This window comes from Moschus berezovskii, chromosome 4 (assembly GCF_049115385.1).
Source record: "Moschus berezovskii isolate FMDL1 chromosome 4, NW_MosBer_1.0, whole genome shotgun sequence".
NCBI classification, from domain to species: domain Eukaryota; kingdom Metazoa; phylum Chordata; class Mammalia; order Artiodactyla; family Moschidae; genus Moschus; species Moschus berezovskii.
The window spans coordinates 6,832,785-6,854,280 of NC_142463.1; the positions used below are offsets into that span (position 1 = coordinate 6,832,785).

The window sequence follows — 21,496 nt, forward strand, 5'->3', positions numbered from 1 at the left end:
TTTGCCAGTTAACTGAATTACATTTTTATTGTGCAAATGAGCTATTGCTAAAAACCTTGAAAGTGAAAGAAAGGGTTAGTGGCTCGGTGGACTCTTTGTGACCCCATGGACTGTAACCTGCCAGGCTCCTCTATCCATGGAATTCTCCAGGGAAGAATCCTGGAGTGGGTAGCCATTCCCTTCTCCAGGGCATCTTCCTGACCCAGGGGTCTCCCCACACTGCAGGGAGATTCTTTACCATCCGAATTGTCAGGGAAGCCCCCCAAATCTTAAAAAGCTTTACGAAAACATTTTTGGTAGTAAGATGTGATCAACATGAATTTGCTGAGAGAAAATAAAACAAACCAACCAAAAGACCCAGACGTCTGTGTACCCTCTACAGCAATAATCATCAATGATGCACCATGAGAACGAGGTACATATTTGAAGCACAGGCCTGCAAAGACACTCGTGATCTAGAGTTAAGTAAAAAAAAAAAAAGCCAACTCTTAGAATAGTCTGATCTTGACTCAATTAATGTCAAAATAGCTGTACAATTTGCAAGTTTTTTTAAAAAAGTTTCTGAAGGATGCTACCAGGGCTCACCTTGGACCAGGGAACAGTCTTGGAATGGGGGCATGAGGGGGAGCTATGGGAGGTGGATTTCCACCTGTATCCTTTCTATATCCCTTGATTGTTTGATTTTTTTTTACACCATCGTTATTTTGCAAATCTGATCACATGTGAAAATAAAATAACTGAGAAAATATCATGGTTTTGAATTAGTCTCAAAATATGTAAATTTTCAGAGCAAAAAAAGAAGAAAGCTATTAAAATGACTTACCTTGCTAGAATTACATTTTTCTCCTTCAGAGTCCATGCGGTTTTATTTGATTTTATTAGCAATCTCTTTCAGAATACCTTTGAGGTCATTAAGCTTGGAAAGGGGAAAAACAGAACTGGTCTTAAGATCAATTTTCCAACTTAAATTTTAAATCATGACTCTAAGGCTTTTCCATGAAATAGATTAACTATACATGAAATAAGAAGTATGGCCCATGCCTGGAGTACAGCAGAATATCAGACGGGATATTTCAGAGCTTGTTCACTACAGACTTTCTGAAATCAAATCACTAGCAAATAAGCATTAGCACCAATTAGGATTAGTTTTCGCAATTGTTGTTGTTTAGTCACTAAGTCACGCCCGACTCTTTTGTGACCCCATGGCCTGTAGCCCACCAGGCTTCTCTGTCTGTGGAATTTTCCAGGCAAGAATACTGGAGTGGGTTGCCATTCCCTTCTCCGGGGGATCTTCCCAACACAGGGATTGAACCTGTGTCTCCTGAATTACAGGCAGATTCTCTTTTATTACCGCTGAGTCATCAGGGAAGCACAAATCTTAATCACTAGTAATTCCCACATAGAAATGATAGATTTTTAACAACACAGAAATAATATATAACCTGTATATATATAATTTACACATATAAATCATAACGTTATATGTAACTAATACCAATAAATGATATCAATAAAGCTTTGCTTTGATAAAAGTACAACACTAGTGAAAATAATATAATACTAATCAAGTTTTTGCAAATAAGGTGTCTCCCTTCACCAAAAACACAGTATAAATAGCAAAACAAATTTAGGTAAAAAGCATGATAAAATTATTTTCAATACATGCATATTTCACAAGTTTTTACACAAGATACATGAAGATGATAAAGATCACTTCAAATTACAAGCCATATTGTTATAATTGATAAAAGCTATAGACATAACACAATCTCTGTATAGCTGGTTTCCAACTTGCTAAATCACTCATTCAAGGAAAACTCTCAGTTTAACTATGGCTTCTTTCCAGTATTAACCTCATCATTTAACTGTTCTTAGAAAAGGACAAATAGAAACCATAAGGGCTGCCTAAAATAAAGAAGCCACAGTAAGATTCCTACTTACAGATTTAAGGTCAAGGAATGACTTTGTTTCCTGGTGTAAGAATGAGATGGAGAATTTTTTTTTTTACTGGCGGACTTTGGGGAAATCTCTGTATTTGTTGCAGTAAAAGGACTTCAATACAGTGTTTAGCATGGTTTAAGACATCAAGAGCTTGCTCAAGAAACAAGTGGCCAGCCCTAAGATTCTCTTTGGATATGAAGGAGAAACATTTTGCTGTTCAGAGGAGAAGGCACAGAGGATGGGGGAGGAGGTAAAAAGGAGAGAGGACAGCGGTAGGACTAGAAGAGCAGAGAGAGGCGGTGGAATCCGTGGGTGGGGGCCGAGGGCTCTGTGTTGTGTGGTTTATGGTTTCCCAGGGATCTGCCTAAATTCTACTAAAACCTACCTCTTGTAGGAACCCACAAAGAGGCTGAGCTCCACAGTCAGAGAGACGCCAAGGGGCCTGGACCCAAGGCCCTCCCCTGAAGGCCCCACAGAACCCAGGCTCACACATATGTGTGGACAGCCCCCATCTGGGACCCCCCCAGCAGCCCCCACAGCCCCCACTGCTCAGGCCCACCACCCCCACCACCGGATCACCCCAGCCCTCCCAGAAGCTCACCAACTAGGAGGCCCCCCTGAACTCTGGGAATCAGTTCAGCTGGTCCAGTGCCCGGATGTCCGGCTGACCTCTGACCCCAGTCCCACTCTGCTCCGTCTCCGTGTTGCCATCCTGCCCAGGCTCTGCGTGCCCCCCAGCAAGGCACGCAGAAGGTTGAGTTCAACCCCAAGTCCACTTTCCATCGACTCCCTCCAAAGCCACCTCAAGTGGACCCACAAGTAAAGCAACAGAATAACCAAAAATAGCCTGTTTTCTCTACACACAGACACACACATCTAGACACATCCCTCGTACCTCTATTCCCAAGCCAAATGCTTAAGCCCCTCTTATGTGGCCACTCTGGCCGCTCAGAGGGTTCTTTGAAGGGAGTGTCCCCAGAGGTTTGTGGGGGAATAAAACCCATCCCTAAAGAGGCCAACAAGTTCCCTCACAGGACGACACAGCTTCCCCCTTCTTCCCACTCGGGGTTCCCCCTCATTCACACTGTCCCTCTCTACTCTGGAACATCCCATGCCTCTCTGGACTTAGGGTCTTCACAGCTGCTGACTTTGTTCCCTGATAATGTAGACTCAGGCAATCTGAAAAACATGCCTGATACTGCAAAGTGTTATTCCTACTTAATCCTACATAATTCGGCTTGAAATTGCTCCCACCCCAAAACATTCAACAGAAGGTCCGTTCATGAAATTTGGGGGCTGCATCTGCTTTGATGGCACTTGGCCCAATGCTGTCTTCCTTGTTCAGCCACTCAGTCGTCTCCAGCTCTTTGCAATCCCACTGACCACAGCACCCCGGGCCTCCCTGTCCCTCACCACCTCTCGGAGCTTGCTCAAACTCATGTCCATTGAGTCAGTGATGCCATCCAACCATCTCATCCTCTGGCGTCCCCTTCTCCTCCCACCTTCAATCTTTCCCAGCATCAGGGACTTTTCCAATGAGTCAGCTCTTCGCATCAGGTGGCCAAAGGATTGCAGTTTCCGCTTCAGCATCAGTCCTTCCAATGAACATTCAGGATTGATTTCCTTTAGGATGGACTGATTGGATCTCCTTGCAGTCCAAGGGACTCGCAAGAGTCTTCTCCAACACCACAGTTCAAAAGCATCCATTCTTTGGCCCTCAGCCTTCTTTATGGTCCATTTCTCACATCCATACATGACTACCAGAAAAGCCACAGCTTTGACTAGATGGACCTTTGTTGGCAAAGCAATGCTTTGTTTTTTAATATGCTGTCTAGGTTTGTCATAGCTTTTCTTCTGAGGAGCAAGCCATCTTTTAATTTCATGACTGCTTCACCATCTGGAGTGATTTTGGAGCCCAAGGAAATAAAAGCTGTCACTGTTTCCATTGTTTCCCCATCTATTTGCCATAAAGTGATAGGACTGGATGCCATGATCTTAGTTTTCTGAATGTTGAGTTTTAAGCCAGCTTTTTCACTTTCCTCTTTCACCTTCATCAAGAGGCTCTTTAGTTCCTCTTCACTTTCTGCCATAAGGGTGGTGTCATCTGCATACTTGATTGTCCCGGCAATCTTGATTCCAGCTTGTGCTTCATCCAGTCTGGCATTTCTCATGATGTTCTCTGCATAGAAGTTAAATAAGCAGGGTGACAATACACAGCCTTAGCATAGTAGGGGTCTTCCCAGTCACTCAGTTAAAAACCAGCAATAGCACAGCATCAGAAGGAGAGCAGCTGAAGCAGGATATGCTCCTGTGTGATGGTGTGGTTCCAAAGATAGCTGTCACGTCTCTCCATGTCTAGGCGTCACCCCGCCTCGAGGGGTAGAGCAAGGACGTGTGGCATTAACTCCTCCCCCAGCTAGACTTCAGTCAGCCTGGGGCTTCTTTACTCAACGTCATGCCAGGTCCAGATCCCACCTTGGGAAGCGCTTCCTCAGTCTTGGAAGCTAGCCCCTATGGAACAAAGGGAACTGACCTGAGATGCCCAAGCCACGTGGATCAGAGGTCATGTGGGGAGAAAAGCAATGAGGAGGAGCACCAAGGTGCCAGGTCCCGGCCTTACTGCCAGTTGAATCCAGCCCCGTAAACCCAGCTGAGACCACAAGAAGCAGAAGAACTGCCCAGATGATCCCTTCCCAAACTCTTGATCCAGAAGAGCAAGAGGGAAATAAGATGGTTGTTTGAAGTACCTAAAGTGTAGGGAACTAAAGCTGATTGAGACAGAAACATTCTACACAGAATGTACCGTCATCCTGAGTGGCTGACACCAATGTATGGAGCAGGCGGCTCCAGGGAAGGGAAGGAGATGAAGGAAGAGACAAGCTATGGGGGCAGGGGGGAAGGTTCCAGGCATCAGTTCAGCATCCTGCATGGGACCAGAGTGCAGGGAGGGAGACCCATGAACACATGGCCTCAGATGTGTCACATGCTGCTGATAACTAAGACAGAAATACATATGCAAGGAACTGTGGACTGGATAAATCATCAGTTAGAGCTCTGAAAAGAGCACTTTTGGTTCATTTATTCAATGTTCCTTGAGACCCTCCTACAGGAGCGGATCTGGGTACTGGAGACCCTGCCACCCCTGATGGGGTATTGTCACCAGTGAAACGGCTGGGGGTGGCAAGGGAGGGAGCACGGATGTGACATGTGACTGCAACACCCAGGGCCCATCCTCAAAACACCAGGATAAGAGACATACCGCCTCCTCCTCAGAGCCTAACAAGGAGCCAGTATTTATGAATCGATTGTCACTTCTCCTGAACCACATCATAATTTCCAGCGGCCCAGCTCAGGGTGGAGGTGGGCATTCTCTCTCTAGGCTTCACCTTTGTGTGTGTATGCGCGCATTCGCAATTCAGATTCGGTGGGTGACAAATTAGAGCGGCAACAAAGACTGGCATAGAGGCTCCCACGCTCCCAAGCTGTTTTCCTGAGCCTGCCTGCTGTTCCTGGTCACTGCCAGCATCTTTCTCTTGAGAGAAAAAGAGAAATGGGGTCCTGGGTTAGACGGAAGCAGGAGAAATTTCAGACGTAGTAGAAATGGGACTTAGGACTATTCCCATGTGGGCTAGGAACATCTGAGAAGCAATTTTGTTCCAGCAGTCAGACTTTACGCAGTGAGCAAAGACAACTGAACACAGAACAAGATCACACCCATTTTTCAAGACAATTAACTTCATTTATTTTTGGACACTGGCCTCTCGCTGAAAGCTCAAAGATAATAGAGTTTAAAAAATATTTCCCAAACTATAGACAGGACCCTACCTTTGTATCCAGCTGTCTAAAACGATGCCTTATTCTTCAAAGATGTTTAAAAAGAGAGAGAACAGAGAGACAGAGAGAAAAGGGTTATTAGGCTCCATTTTAAAGAACAAAATACAGATCATTTTCATCTTCAACTAAATTATCATCAGCTGCTTTTATCATTTTTACTTTCTTCCTAATACCGAACCAAAGCAGAATTGCACTCTTGTCCCAGTTGGAAGAACAGCAAATTGATGCAACCTTTGTTGATGTGAGTGGGGGGTGGAAGATGACACGTAACATTCATTCCTTCCTTCCAAAACTAAGATCTCTGAGTCCAGGGATGGAGGAGGATAGAGGCCTCTGCCTTGTCGCTGAAGAGAAAAAGCATGCCTCCCGGTAGCTGTGTTAAGCCTAACAAAGGGAGTAGTTGTTCTTATGTTTACTGTTTCTTAGACTGAATTCTGAGGTGTGCTTGGAGCTCTCAGTTAGAATTACATTTGACTATTAACCCTGTTAATCCCATTTTAAGCTCAAAGGGCGTGCTCCTGGAGGTCCTGCAGCCCACATTCTTCATGGACTATCTATGGAGTAAGCGATGTATCTAGTTCTACGGGATTTTCACAGCAACTCCATGTGCCTCATAGAGGACGCTCAGGGTTTCTCAGGGATAACAGTCTGTGACAGATCAACCAAAGTGATTTGCCATCTTCTGATCTATCTGCTTCTTCCTCGCAGAGACACATGTGTGGACCCTGTGAAGTAATGACTACTGCCCACGATCTGTGGATTTTCCCAGAATTCACCTCTGCAGCCATGGCACAGGGACCCATGCTCTGGTCACCTGGTCCCATGGCCTTGCCTCGCGGGTTCCAAATATCAACACCTCTTTCCTCCCTGCAATCAGGAGGACCATCAGATAGCAGGTGGGGAAGTTTTGCCCTTCCTGGAAGGCTGACACACCCTTTTGTGTTTGTCACCTTTGGCTGTCTGAGCCTTATGCTACTGTTCTCTGGTGCAAATTTTCTTTACATAGAGTTTGTTCAAATAAGCTGCCTGTGATCTGCTAGCTTCCGTACACAAGGGGAGCCTCGCAAAGCAGGAATAAATGGATGACATACTCCTCTGATGGGTCGTTGACTTTCGTGTTGATCTTGACAAGGTAATTTTCTTTCATGACACCCTCCCATGCCAGAATCATGTTGTCTTCATTTCTGAAACCTTGAATAATGAGACAAAGAAAAACATTCAAATTTTTTCACTTACCCCTTTCCCTCCTAAATCAACACCTGCTATGCATTTTGCCATACTCTGGAACCAAAGGAATTAGATTCGTCCTGCACAGGCTGGTCTGACTAATGTTACTCACTAGTGACTGCAGCAGAGCGATGGAACAGTAATGAGTTTCTTGATATCAATGAGGAAATGGAGTTTGCATGAAATAGGAATGTAATTTTCACTCCAAACAGAGATCCAGCCATAGCCCGTCTGTGTGTTTTATGACTTAACAAAATCATTTCACTAGTCAATTTGGTTCTCACATTTCTTATGTTCCATTTTGATGACATCAGAATGCTACGCTGATTATTCAGTTGGATAATTACTGATGGATTGTCTATTCTCAACCTAACGCTGGGGTAGAAACTTTGGAGGCGAGGAGAATCATCCCTGGACTTCATTCCTACCCTCTTGGGCGTATACCTCAAGGAAAATCTTATGTTTAGTCTTTTCCTCTCACCTAAGCCAGGTGTGCTGCCAATTGGCCTGGCGGATGTTCCAGCAAGATTTTTAGTTCATATATCTTTACAGTAGGGTTTCCCTGGTGGCTCAGACAGTAGAGTCTGCCTGCAATGCAGCAGACCTGGGTTCAATCCCTTGATTGGGAAGATATTGTGGAGAAGGAAATGGCAACCCACTCCAGTATTCTTGCCTGGAGAATTCCATGGACCAAGGAGTCTGGTGGGCTACAGTCCATGGGGTCGCAAAGAGTCAGACACAACTGAGCAACTAACACTTTTTACAGTGTCTTAACTTTTCAGATGGCATGCAAACAAAAGAACAGATCAATGTGCCACCTGTGTTCCTAGGACTAGTGCAATGGACAGCAATCCTTCATGTGAATTCTTGGGGAAAGAAAAGCACATACGTTCATGCAGGTGTCCACTCAGAGTAAGTTTATCTAGTGTTTAGTTTTAAATTTGTTCTTCAAGATGTTAGAGTTTAGGAACTGCTAGAAGATTTTCCTAGGTGTAATAAGAATTAATTGGGAGTCAAAGGCAGAACCAAGATGCAAGGGGCAGAATTGAAGCAGATCCCAGATAGCAAATCCAGATTTATTTTTCAATGGTGGTCATTCACTTTAAAATATAATTCCTAACTGAATTTCTCTTAACTGGATTTTTCCAAGCAAAGTCATTCTCAATGTCTTTTCCTCAAACTAAACGTATGTGGAAGTCCAATAGGAGAACTTAATAATCAATGGGAAAAGGATAGATGCTCCTGAACTCAGGTGGTTAGACAGCAAAAATGGCCAATGACTAAATGTCCAGTCTCTCTAAGAGTCAAGGAAATGTTTACTGACACAATAACATAGCATTTTCACAACCAAACTGGAAACTGGGCAGGGTCTACAATGACTGCACCGTGTGTTGGCCAAGAGGTGAATAAACAGGTTTCCCATATACTGGGAAAAAGCTGTGACCGTTACAGCCTTAGGGAATGAGGGATGGGATGGGAGCAGACATATCAAAAGACTTCAACATGTACATACACTGTATCTAGAAATTTCTCCTCTGGAAAGAATTCAAAGGAAAAAAAGTCACTGATGAGCTCAAAAATGAATGTATAAAACTGTTCATCATAGTGTGACATAATAACAAAAGAGGAGAAACCGTCATACATGCTTAACAAGGGATTGGTTTAATGAAGTATGGTATATCCACAGGTTAGAATATTCCAAAGCTAAAAAATGTTGTAAAGGTATATATTTATGGTGATGGGAGATATTCTATAAGAGGTTATTAGTTAAATGAGCAAATCAGATTTTGAATATGTATGCACAATCAAATTATCACACACCCACCTAAGAATAACAGAATCAATACCAATATGTTATCAACATTTACCTCTAGATGTGCTGTGCTGCTGTGCTTAGTCCCTCAGTCGTGTCTGACTCTTTGCCACCCCATGGACTGTAGCCTGCCAGGCCCCTCTGTCCATGGGGATCCTCCAGGCAAGAAGACTGGAGTGGGTTGCCATGCCCTCCTCCAGGGGATTTTCGCAACCCAGGGATCGAGCCCAGGTCTCCCGCACTGCAGGCGGGTTCTTTACCGTCTGAAGCCCATCTGCTCTTACCCTTAGTTGAGCTTTTCTGTAATTTTCAAATGTTCTATAAATAAGTACGTTTTCATTCATGAAAAGTGATGGGATTTATAAAACTGTAATCACTGGGTAGCATACATTTTACCATCACTTGAAAGTATCGCCCATAAAGTATGAAACAGGGAAGCTTGGATTCTACATTTTCTGAAAAGTTATTTGAAAAATCTTGCATTTTTCTCTAAAGAAGAGCCATGTGAAGCTTAAACCCCATGAATCTCCTATCACTGGAGGCAAATGCAAAGTAAATGTAGGGAATGAATTACTGTGAGAGGAGTCGACGGCCACAGACTGCTGTGGTTCAGGAATTAGCCATCCCGAAGGAGAGACAGAAGGGCAGGTGGTGACCAGATGCCCCAGAATCTCCAGGGAGTAAACAGCTCTTGGCTCCCTGTCTTCTGTCATCATTGCACGGTGGCTGGAGGATCCTGTCCTCCACCCCCACCCCCCAGTATGTCTTTATTCCTTCCTAGACTAAGAGCTATCTAAAGAGAACATTGACGGCTCACTATTTCTCTGATTGCTGTGAGCCCAGCAGAGAGACAGGTGCAGATGAACACTGCTCACTTCTGCCTTCTTTGCTTTCCCTCGTGGAAGTTCCTGTCCACGTGCTTATTTTCTACATTTATGCTCTTATTATGCTTAATCACAAATAAGTTTGGGGAGGATATCTGCATTTTTCCCTGCCTTCTCAACTCATCCTGAATCCAAAGCACTGATTTGTCCTCACCCGTGCATCACATCTCCTGATTCTATTGATTCTGGGCTGGAGAGCAGATCTTCCTCCCATGGAGTCCCTCTACCTCCCCACTCCCAACTGGAATCCCACGGTGGTGGGGAATTCCCGACCTCACAAGGTGCCACATTATTCCCAGACAGCACTGTTAGACATGGCTTGTATAGCTCAGTTGGTGAAGAATCTGCCTGCAATGCAGGAGACCCTGGTTCGATTCCTGGGTGCGGAAGACCTCCTGAGAAGGGATAGATTACCCACTCCAGTATTCTTGGGCTTCCCCTGTGACTCAACTGGTAAAGAATCCACCTGCAATGCAGGAGACCTGGGTTCGATCCCTGGGTTGGGAAGATCCCCTGGAGAAGGGAAAGGCTGTACCCACTCCAGTATTCTGGCCTGGAGAATTCCACGGACCGTATGGTCCATGGGTCACAAAAAGTCTGACACAACCGAGCCACTTTCACTTTCATTTTCCTTTATACTTCGTCAAACCTTCCTCCCCACGTTTCTCCATCATTTGCTTTTTCTCTGTAGCCATTCAGGAAGAAGTATGAAACTTGTTGCCAAAGACTCTAGTTGGCAACACATTTCCTAAGTTTACTTTGCATTTGCCTCCAAGTCTGCAGGCTTGGTTTGGTCCCTGAGTCCTCCCACAGGTTCTACAGACATTCATCCATGACATGGCTTCAAAACAGACTCAAAGGTAGTTCTGAGACGCTTCGCGACACACCTCTGATTTTTGGGTGTAACCTTTGAGCACAAATTCCAAGTCTCAGCTTTCAATTCCCATCCCTGACATAAAGACTTCTCAGTCTTTTGGTTAGAAACGACTCACTCTGTCTTCCACAGCAAAACAATGAGGAGAAAAACAGTAACTTGTCCAAATTGTCAAAACACTTTTCCTCATTAGGAAAGGCAATTACATACATGTGATAGCTAATGACATCCCCAAAGTGACATTTAACATCTTGAAATAAAAGATGTTAAAAGAGTAGACAACGAGGATCCTTTAAACTGTGACATGAGATGGGGGTTGTTGCACACTTACATTCTGAAAGCCGGATCCCTAAAGGGAATCACGACTGCAGGGGTAACACAGAAGCAAATTGTGAACAATACTGAAGGTCATTTCCGAGTATCTTTTCTCCGTTTTTCTTTGCAGGAATCAAACAAAAAAATGATGGTTCTTGGCAAATTAAATTTTTCTTAATTACAGCCAATTACCATATCTAGGTTGGTAAAATTCATGTTTTTACTTTCTGAACCGTCAAAGTATTTGGTATATACTAGAAAGACAGGGGTGACCGGCCCAACATGGAGCATGAATCCCACGATGGCGGTGGTGCATTCTTAGTCACTCAGTCGTGTCCAGCTCCTTACGACCCCATGGACTGCAGCCCGCCAGGCTCCTCTGTCTACAGGGATTCTCCAGGCAAGAACACTGGAGTGGGTTGCCATGCCCTCCTCCAGGGGATCTTCCCAACCCAGGGATCAAACCTAGGTCTCCCACATTGCAGGTGGATTCTTTACTGTCCGAACCACTGGGGAAGCCCAGTCAGTGAGCAGATAAATAGTAGCTGTTTCAAGCAACCAGGTCTCATGAAGTTGTTAAATAAGACACAAGAGATCTTCTTAGAGACTCACTGAGACCCTTCTGGGCTTTTCGTAAGAATGGAAATCTCTCAGGTTCTAAGGCTAAGTCCAATCTAGGTCATCAACTCTGCATCCCTAAGCAGCGCACAGAGCCACTGATGACTTCTGTGAGTCCCTGAACTGATGGAGTCCCTGGGATACAGGACTTCTAATTTTACTGTCGGGCTGGTCCGTGGCAACTGAGATAAGTCAGTCACCCTAGGCCCTCAGCACTGGCAGTTTTGCCATCATGGGCCCCTTCCTGGATGAAGAAAATATTAAAAAGATTATATGACTGGGTTGGTATAAAGACAAGTATATACCAATAGGGGTTTCCCAGACAGCTCAGTGGTAAAGAATCCACCTGCCAGTACAGGAGACATGGGAGACACAGGTTGGATCCCTGGGTCAGGAAGATCCCCTGGAGAAGGAAAAGGCAACTCACTCCAGCATTCTTGCCTGGAAAATTCCATGAGGACAGAGGAACCTGGCAGGCTACAGTCCACGGAGTCATAAAGAGTTGGACATAACTGAACATGCACCCACGTATATGAAAGCAAAAGTGAAATCATGTCCAACTCTTGGCGACCCCATGGACTGTAGCCTACCAGGCTCCTCCAACCATGGGATTTTCCAGGCAAGAGTGCTAGAGTGGGTTTCCATTTCCTTCTCCAGGGGAATCTTCCTGACCCAGGGGTTGAACCCGGGTCTCCCGCACCGTTGGCAGACACTTTACCGTCTGAGCTATCAGGGAAGTGGTGGCTTCCCACACATGTACCAATAGATTTTCTGTCACCTAAAAATTCTTTCTTTTCCTTCTGACTTTTAAAAGAAATGGAAAGATCCATGTGGACCCCAAAGGGTCTGGGCCCCATCAATGTGCAGACACCTGGCTTACCGCCGTGGCCCACTCCCACACAGAGATGGAGCCCCCGGCTCAAGCCTGAGGCTAGGGGACAAGCTACAGGAGCCAGTGTGCTCTTTGCCACTCTTTCTTTGTGTCCAAACACCTGGAGGAGTGAAAACAGGCCTCTCTCTCTCTCCCCTGGGCTGAATCTGGTGGAAACACATTTGTGGGTGAGGAAGACTTGCCCAGCTTAGTGGCTCAAGGAAGGGGCATTAGGAAACCCTAGGGTCTTGGGGAGAGAGCTGGATGCGGGTTCTCTGCAGTCAAAAAGCTGGTGGAGCCAGGTGTGACCGAGGGTCAAGGGTCAGAGAGTCCAGCCCCCACAGCCGGGGCGAGGAGAGGGGCTGGCGGGGAACGGCCTGCTTGGCGCCTAACAGGGCTGAGGAGGCGGGCAAGCTTGCGAGAGAGACAGAGCAAACCCCACGGCCACGTAGACTCCTGCCTTCCGGAAGGCAGTGTGGGAGCGTGTGCAGAAGACACCCCTGGAGACCAGAGGCTCGGGTCAGGGAGCAGCCCCCGGAGGAAGCACTGCAGACCCCAGGAGTGGTGGCCGGTGTGAAGGGGTCAGGCAGGGTTCGGCTGAAGGACCCACCATGCGCCACATGATCACGGGTCAGCTGGAAACACCACAGGCCAGGGAGCACGGCGCCAGCCCAGAGCAGGGCCACTGTTTCCACAGAGGGTTTCTGCTCTTTCCTCTCCCTTCTCCCGCTCTCCAACCCGCAGAAGGTCAGTTAGGGCAGCTGGTGAGTGAGTGGGAAGGAGGCGGGGAGAGAGAAAAGCCAGTGGCCCACCCTTCCTGACGAGTCCACTGCCTGAGAGGTGGTGCTAAGGGGAGCCTCCCCTCTGGAAGACGGCGAACGGGCTGGTTAATCTATTGGACTGCAGGTCCCAATACCTAAACTGAGATTCTTTTACCAAGTAAGGTCATTGGAAGATTTTCTCTAAGAACCACCAGAAAAGTCATGAATGAAGAGGAAAAGTTAAAATTTGGCATAACCTCCTTCTCCTGCCTCTGTAACTCAGCTTGCCCCTTGCAAAGACTAGATCACGTAGGTCACGTAGTCTCAGAAAGTAGGGACTTGCAATACTAGAAACTGGAGTTTATCTCACTTATCCTTGTCCTGCCCTTTGCAATTGCCCAGCTTGCCTGAGGAATCCCAGGGACGGGAGTCTGGTGGGCTGCCGTCTATGGGGTCGCACAGAGTCGGACACAACTGTCGTGACTTAGCAGCCGCAGCAGCAGCCCCTGCAAACCTGCTTAATAATGCCTGTCCAGGTCAGGCATCCCCCTCCCCATCTTGACAGCCGTTCCCGCATGCGTGAAACCCCTTAGTTTAAACCAGCCTATTAACAGCTAGTGTTGCCCACTACAGTCTGTCTATAAAAACTCTGTAATCCCTTTGTTCGGGGCTCAGAGACTGGAGTGTTAACTCCACTGGGCCTGCCGGTTTAATAAACCTGAGTTCTCCAACTCTCCGAGTGTGGTGCTTTATCTCGAGTACTGGTTTCTGCAACAATGAGCCTTGTCAGAATCAGACCTAAGGTTTCCCAGAGAATAAATGTCATGGAAGCAACAGAGAGCAAGAGCCAAGTCACACTGTGAGACTATCCCACCCATCCTGTTTGTTCAGCACCCTACTTACACCATTATGATGTCTGCCCAAAAGCGAGCCCCCTGGAACAAGGCTGTCCCAGCAGATCTCGATGTCTTTCTTCATCTACTCTTCCTCCTGAATTAAGTCACTGGGGGACTCGATGCCTGACCTTCACAGACGAACACTTGGGTTTTGTTTTTTATTTTTCCGGTTGGGTGGCACGTGGGCTCTCACTCAGTTCTCCAACGAGGGATCAAACTCACATCCCCGCCACCCCCGCCTTGGGAGCTCAGTCTCAACCACTGGGCCATCAGAGACGTCTCAGGACACAGCCCTGTGAGTGCTGAAGTAACTGTGACTAACCCCACCTGTGGAGATGTGGCCCAGACACGCTCCCAGAAACGAAGCCCCGCCTCCGGGCCCCAGCACAAGGGCTGAGCCACTCACAGCAGGCGGAGGGCTCGGCGCTCCTCCCTTTGCAGCAGCACCGGAGGCACCTCTTGACCACCTTGTAGAAGTAGGCGAAGACCACGAAGGGGAAGGGGATGTTGAGGCGGCTGCAGTACTCCTGCACCAGGAAGTACCTCTGGAACTTCCAGACCTGGTCGTTGTTCTCCTGGACGGTGCCCACAGTGTAGCTGGCAGGAGGGGAGAAAGGGTCAAGATTCAGCCTTCCGCAGGCCTGGCCATGTCAGCGCCGAATAGGGCGCCATCGGTGTCACGCCCTCACTGACACAGGAGAGAAACATTCATGCTGGTATCAGAGCCTGAACAACTCAGGCACTCTACAGTTCATGCTGGGTCAAAATTAGATCTGCCCTCTGTCTTGCTGTTGCTAATCACAAAAGGTTGTCCAACGAACTTTAAAATGATTCCTATTTCAAGGCCTCTCAAGGGTTCTCTCTGTCCATTAGTCCGGTATCGTGTTTCATACTGAGGCCCAAGGGGATGACTCTCATAGGAATAACTTGCTACGTCATTGTGGGAGTTTAATTATAAACGATCTGGGAGAGCCGTTTGTTAATATTTATCAAGGGACTTAAAAATATTTATCCCTTTGACCCATTGATTTTATTTCTGGAAATCTAACCTAAGAATAAGGAGACACTGAGAAAAGAGAATATAGAAATGGTTATACATCCATGGGTGTCTGGTGCCCCCACCATCCACCCAGCAGCATGGAACAACCAAAATGTTCAACACTAAGAAAATGGATCACAAATCATGGCTAATCCATATGATTACATTATGCAGTCATTAAAAATTACGTTTATAACTAACTTTTATACTTTGGGAAAATGCTTATATGTGAGTGAAAATAATAAAGCTTGGATTTTTACTTACCATATCATCCCACTGTGTAAATCACAGTTCATAGGGAGAAAGAGATCCCCATAAGGAAAATTAGGATGTCTATTTATTGGGAAAATGTCTGATTACACTACTGACTTATCGGTTACGAATTAAACCAAGATTGCAAGGTAGCCAACACTTGTATCTACCAGACCCTGTTCTAAGCAGTCTATTAGTTGATTTAATCTGCAAACAACTCTGTAGCATGTAAGTGCTACCATCACCTATGACTAACAGATCAGGAAACTGAGGCAGAACCAGGGTAGATGAATTGTCTGAGTCTCCCCACTGGGAAGTGATGAAGCCAAAATGTGGACCTTACGACCCACTCCAGAGCCTGTTTGCTCTGTCACTCCATGATGCCATCTCATGACATGGAGCATGAATGTTCTGAGTTATGCTCATTTCAAAAGGATCTGCTTGGTTGTTGTTGTTTAGTCGCCAAGTCGTGTCCGATTCTTCACAACCCCGCGGACTGCAGCACGCCAGACTTCCCTGTCCCTCACAAATCCCTCACAAATCTCCCAGAGTTTGCCCAAGTTCATGTCCATTGAATCGCTGATCTGCTTGGACTACTTAGTAAAAGATTACTGTGAAGCATTCTACCATTCGCTGAAGTTCAATCATCTAAGACAGTTTTACTGCTAACATCAAACCACCCCTTTAAGAGCCAAGGAAGTAGCAGTGAATGCTTAGAAATCACCTCCAAGCAAGTCCTGATTGCTGCTGCTAAGTCGCTTCAGTCGTGTCCGACTCTGTGCGACCCCATAGATGGCAGCCCACTAGGCTCGTCTGTCCCTGGGATTCTTCAGGCAAGAATACTGGAGTGGGTTGCCATTTCCTTCTCCGATGCAGGAAAGGGAAAAGGGAAAGTGAAGTTGCTCAGTCGTATCCGACTCTTAGCAACCCCATGGACTGTAGCCTACCAGACTCTTCTGTCCATGGGATTTTCCAGGCAAGGGCACTGGAGTGGATTGCCATTTCCTTCTCCAATAATCCTGATTGCAGATAGACTAAATTCTCCAAATTCTGGGTAAAAACTTCAGAGGCCAAACTTCTCAGGCAGACCAAATGGGAAAGATTTGTTGTGAGACCTCACTCTTGCTCTCTGCCACACTACCACCTAAGACTTAAATTTTATCTTCAGGCAAGTGATGGTCATACACACAAGCAAAGCCCTAACCCACACGGAGCGCGGTTGTGGCTTTGCCTATAAGTTCAGCTCTGCTTCTCTTGGCATTGACTGATGAATCAGACTCCTCCAGGTCCTGGGGTCTGTGCAGGGCAGGCTTTTGCAGGGAATGCCTCTTCAATAGAGGGTGGTCTTTAAAGCGGAGGGAATTCACATTTACAGAGTATCTACTATCCATAACCTCCCAGACTAGGCATGTAAAACAGCTTCCTGATTGATCCTGTGTCATCTCATCGTGGTAGATTCTCTAGGTGAAAAGCAGACAGGACTGTGATGCGTGAGTGCGCAGCAAACTGAACCTGGCAGTGAAGCTGCCGCTTCCTTCCAAATGTAGGTCAGGTTGCTCGGAGACGAACACCCAGCATCATTATCTGTCCTGGCCAGTCCCTGCTGATTCTGTGTCTGCAGAGGACACCGCCGGCTTCTGTCGCTGCAATGAGGGAGGACGGCAGGCACACCCGGGTTAACGAAGCCCAGGCGGGCAGCCTGCCAGGAATCACGTTTTACTCTGTTCTTTGTGCCAGAACCAGTATTAACATGCAAATGGTGATGCCCTAGGAGCAGCATCCTAAATTCTTACCTATGCAGCCAAAAATGGTTTCTGCCAGTTTCCACTGCAATGCCCCAGATTAAAAAAAAAAAAAAAATTGCATCCATTTTCACACATCAAATGTTGTCTTCTGAAGTTTTATCTGAAAGGAATTACTCATTCCTATTGAAGGGAGGAACACACAGGATGCCTAGAGCTGGAGAACATGAATTCTCCCTATCTTCCTGGGGAGCTTTGAGTGGAACTATGGCTGAGAAGGGTCCTTCCTAGTGGGAAGAGATTGGCATCGTAGCTTCACCAGTCACTCAGAGGCAACAGAAAACATCTTAAGCCCCCCAGGGCATCTAGAAAAGGAGCTGGCAATGTGACCCAGGGGCCAAAACTGCTCTGTAAGGGGCCATGAGCAGAAAGGAGGGGATGGTGCGAGGTCACGAGGCATGGCTTCTTTCCACACATCTGGCCGAAGCCGAGAACCTGGCCAGCACTTACAGAAAAGGCTGCCAAGCCCTGGTCTGAAATGCACTTAGACCAGTGCCCACAACATGAGCTGGTGTTGGTAGCACTCTTCACTTTGAAGAACTCTGCCTCCCATCTCTGCCCCCACTGGCTCCTCAGGCCAACCCAACAGGCTCCATGGAACCCCCAGCTGAAACCACTGCTTCCTCCGCACTTCAGGGTCCAGGTGGATCCAGTGAGTGGCATTCCTCTCCTGGGCAAGCAGTAAAAGCCCTGATCTGCATCCCAGGGGTTGTGGATGAGCTGGCTGATTACTGGACGTGAATGCCCAAAGACCGCTTTGCAGAAATCACACATTTCCAGGACTGACCATGCTGAGGTCCACCTTTACTCAGGCCCGCCTTCCCCCAGAGAGCAGCAGAAAAGGACAAATGTGACCTGGAGACAAATCCCATCCCAGACCTTCCAGATTGCTCTTCTTCTCTCAAGTCAGCCCCAGACTCGGCCAAAAAGACATGAGGACTCCCCAGGGGAGGCTGATAACTGGGCACTGCTTCAAAGCACTTTGCGCAAATGATTTTGATGTTCTTTAGACATGGTTTTCCATTTCCATAGAGGAGGGGCTGAGTTCTGCTGTCGATGCATCCCAACCCCCTCAGCAAACAGAAATGTCCAGAGCAGCTCGGGGCCCCTCCCTCAGGTTCAGGCTCTCATCCACCCAACTCTGATGGTCAGTACTCTCCCTGCCAAGCACTGGCCATCTAGTGTCTTCCTTGGGAGAAATTCTGCAAGGTCTCCCCCTTTTTAAAAAAAATTTAGCGCATCACGCACCATGTGGGATCTCAGTTCCCCAGTCAGGGATGGAACCCACACCCTCTGCATTGGAAGTACAGAATCTTAATGACTGGACCACCAGGGAAATCTGATCAAGGTCCCCTTTGACTAAACATCTCTCGTGATATCTTGTGCCCTCAGCTACCCAGCCGGCGGGATCCCTGTCCCCTAGGAGCAGCTGAGTACGAGAGGATGAAGAGACAGGGGAGATGAACTCTCAGACATCCCTTGACAGTGAAAATGTTCCTGAGAGGTAAATGTTTAGGATTCAAATAGTCTTGTAATACACATGGCTGAAATTCAGCATTACGTTAAAAGAGTAATGTGCCTGACCAAAGAACAAAAGGATGACTAAATATTAAGGTCACTTATGTAATTCATCATTTTCGTAATACATCATAGATCAAAAGAAAAAATACCATTTCAATTGTTGCTAGAAAGTCTCCTGGCGACATGCAACATCCATTTCTGATTAGGAGGAAAAAAAAATAAGAAGAAAGAAGGAGCTTAATAAATATGAAATAGGAGGATACTTCCATGACATGATAAAAAGAAAAGAGAGAGAAAAAAAAAGAATTCAGTAAGGAGACATGGAATTCTTTTTTTCTCTCTTTTCTTTTCATCATGTCATGGAAGTTTCCTCCTGTTTCTTATTTGTTAAACTCAATGGAAAAGACCCTGATGCTGGGAAAGATTGAGGGCAGGAGGAGAAGAGGGTGACAGAGGATGAGATGGTTGGATGGCATCACCGACTCGATGGACATGAGTTTGAAACTCCAGGAGATGGTAAAGGACAGGGAAGCCTTGCATGCTGCCGTCCATGGGGTCGCAAAGAGCCAGACATGACTTAGTCACTGAACAACAATAACAAAAGAGAGCTATTCCAAAATAAGTTATATTTCATACCCTCCCTACGAATCAAAAAACAGTTATAGAAAAAACATAATAGAAGACCATGTCACTCACAACCACAAATGGCTGGGAAAAAATGTACAAAACATTGACCATATCCATGTGAAAAAAATCCATAAAACTGAGGAACTATATGTATTTGAGTAAGTGGAGGAAAACCCATTGTTTTTCTGGCACTTCTTTTAGATGTCAGCTTCCCCTAAATGAGTCTACAAAGTCAACATCATCACAATAAAACTCATTAACAAAATTTTTGGAACAGGAAAGAAAAATGGATTTCAGAAGATACGCCTTAGGCCCTCCATCTGATTAAACATATAAGAAAAGCCAGGAAAAGTCTGAGTAAGACTAATGAAGGGCCTTCATACAACAGATGTTAAAATGATTTTTAAAAATCAGTAATTAAAGCCGTTTGGTAGTAAAAAAGAAAACAGAAAGGCTGATCCACAGAGCAGAATGGAAAGTCTGCAAAAAATTTACAAAGAAAAAGTAGACACTAAAATGATGGCAGAATCTAGAAAAACTTGAAATACAAGAAACTTGCCAGCTAGACGGCAAGCAGATCAACCTCTCTTCCAAGCTTTTCACAGATTTCAGGCATTTTTCCATCTGCCCTTCTTTGCCTGACACACCAGCGATATCCAGGGACCCTGGATCACCCTGACGTTTTGCACCCATGCAGTGCCCCAGTGGGTGTATTAAAATGTTTCCGCACATCCAGGCTCCCCTCTGACTCTGCAGCACCAAAAATGCACCAAAGCGAACAGTGAGAGACAGTCACCGGTTTCATGGCACTGGTTTTTGTGAGGCTAAATGTCGAGTTTGTTTTTGTCAAAGTAACACAACTAAGATTATGCTGCTTGCCTGTGTAGAGACCCATGAAAATCTCCCTTCACCTGCAGGAAAAACTCCCTATCTTTTGCCACGGCAGAAAAGACTCCATAACCGACCGCTGCCAACTCCCTCCCCTCTAGTCGCTGATCCTCCCCAGACGGCTTTATCTCCTCTGCCTCTCCCTCTCCAACCAGACCTCACAGGGCAAAGGTCTCCTCCGCTCACTGCTGCCCATCCCAGGGTCTGTCGGGAGTAAGGACCCCCACTCTGCACCGCGGTCCTTTGTTTGTCAAGGGCCTTTCCGCTCTGTTCATATTGTTTGTATCACATCAAATCGTCTTATATCACTATGCCTTGGGTGACTATGCCTCGGGCCCATCGCCCTCACATAGCAGGGATTTTTTTTTGTTGGGGGGGGTGGGAAATAATTGCTTTCCAATGTTGTGACAGCTTCTGCCGAACAACGTGACTCAGCCATAGGTAAGCATGCATCCCCTCCCTCTAAGCTTCCCTCCTTACTGGGTCCCCATCTCCCTGCTCCCTTAGGTCATCTCGGCACACCAGGCTGAGCTCTTCGTGTTAGACAGCAGCTTCCCACCGGAGATCTGTTACACACACAGTAGTGCATATATGTCAGTGCTTCTCTATCAGTCTGTCCCACCCTCCCCTTCCACCGCACACCCCCATCTCCACATGCCCACTCTCTGCGTCTCAAATAGCAGAGATGTGAACCTCTCTCTGCCTCCAACTCCTCATTTATAAATGGTTATAAAGCCACGCCTACACGAAAACGATGAATAATTTAAATAAGGCCACACGTGTCAAGCACTTGGATGTGCCTAGCCCAATAAAGTGTCAATAAATATTAGCTATTATTATCGTTACCATTAACTGCTCCCTTTTCATCCTGATTCAATAGCCTGCCTGGGACTAATGAAGTCACCCAAACGCTTAAGTCTGTACACGTGATAATTTTTTTTTTCCTATTCTGCTCCATATTTGTAATGAACATACATTAGTCCTAAGATTAAAAAGTCATTCTTAGAAATTACCCTAGACGGGGCATGTCTGATGGGTCCCTTTCAGCAGAAAAGTCTCTGGTGGATTGATCTTCAGGACGCAGCACCTGCAAGCCCCACAGCTGTGTGTTAACGTGACCCCAAGTCATCTACTGACAATTAAGTTCACTCCATGCTCTGATAAGCCTCACAGAGCCTGTGATCAATAATTTTAATGTGGGATAATCACAGATGTTCACATCCACTTCCTTTCCCCGCTGAATACCATCTAGAGAATACTCCAATATCGCTTTAAAATCCCAAGTGTTCATTTACTCTGAGTTCAAAAGGCTGCCATTGTGTATAGTTAAACT

At 46.2% G+C, this 21,496-nt stretch overlaps 1 protein-coding gene across 1 annotated transcript in view; it reads right to left on the bottom strand.

The window, feature by feature from the left end:
- Positions 1-865: 865 nt before the first annotated feature.
- Positions 866-21,496, bottom strand: part of TRPM8 (transient receptor potential cation channel subfamily M member 8) — a 78,317-nt gene continuing 57,686 nt past the window's right edge. Inside the window, exons 21-24 of the mRNA XM_055402424.2 lie at positions 14,441-14,631; positions 6,867-6,966; positions 5,767-5,800; positions 866-916 (exon numbers count right to left, since the gene is read on the bottom strand). Coding sequence (XP_055258399.2) covers positions 866-916; positions 5,767-5,800; positions 6,867-6,966; positions 14,441-14,631 — 376 coding nt within the window. The remainder of the gene's footprint in view (positions 917-5,766; positions 5,801-6,866; positions 6,967-14,440; positions 14,632-21,496) is intronic.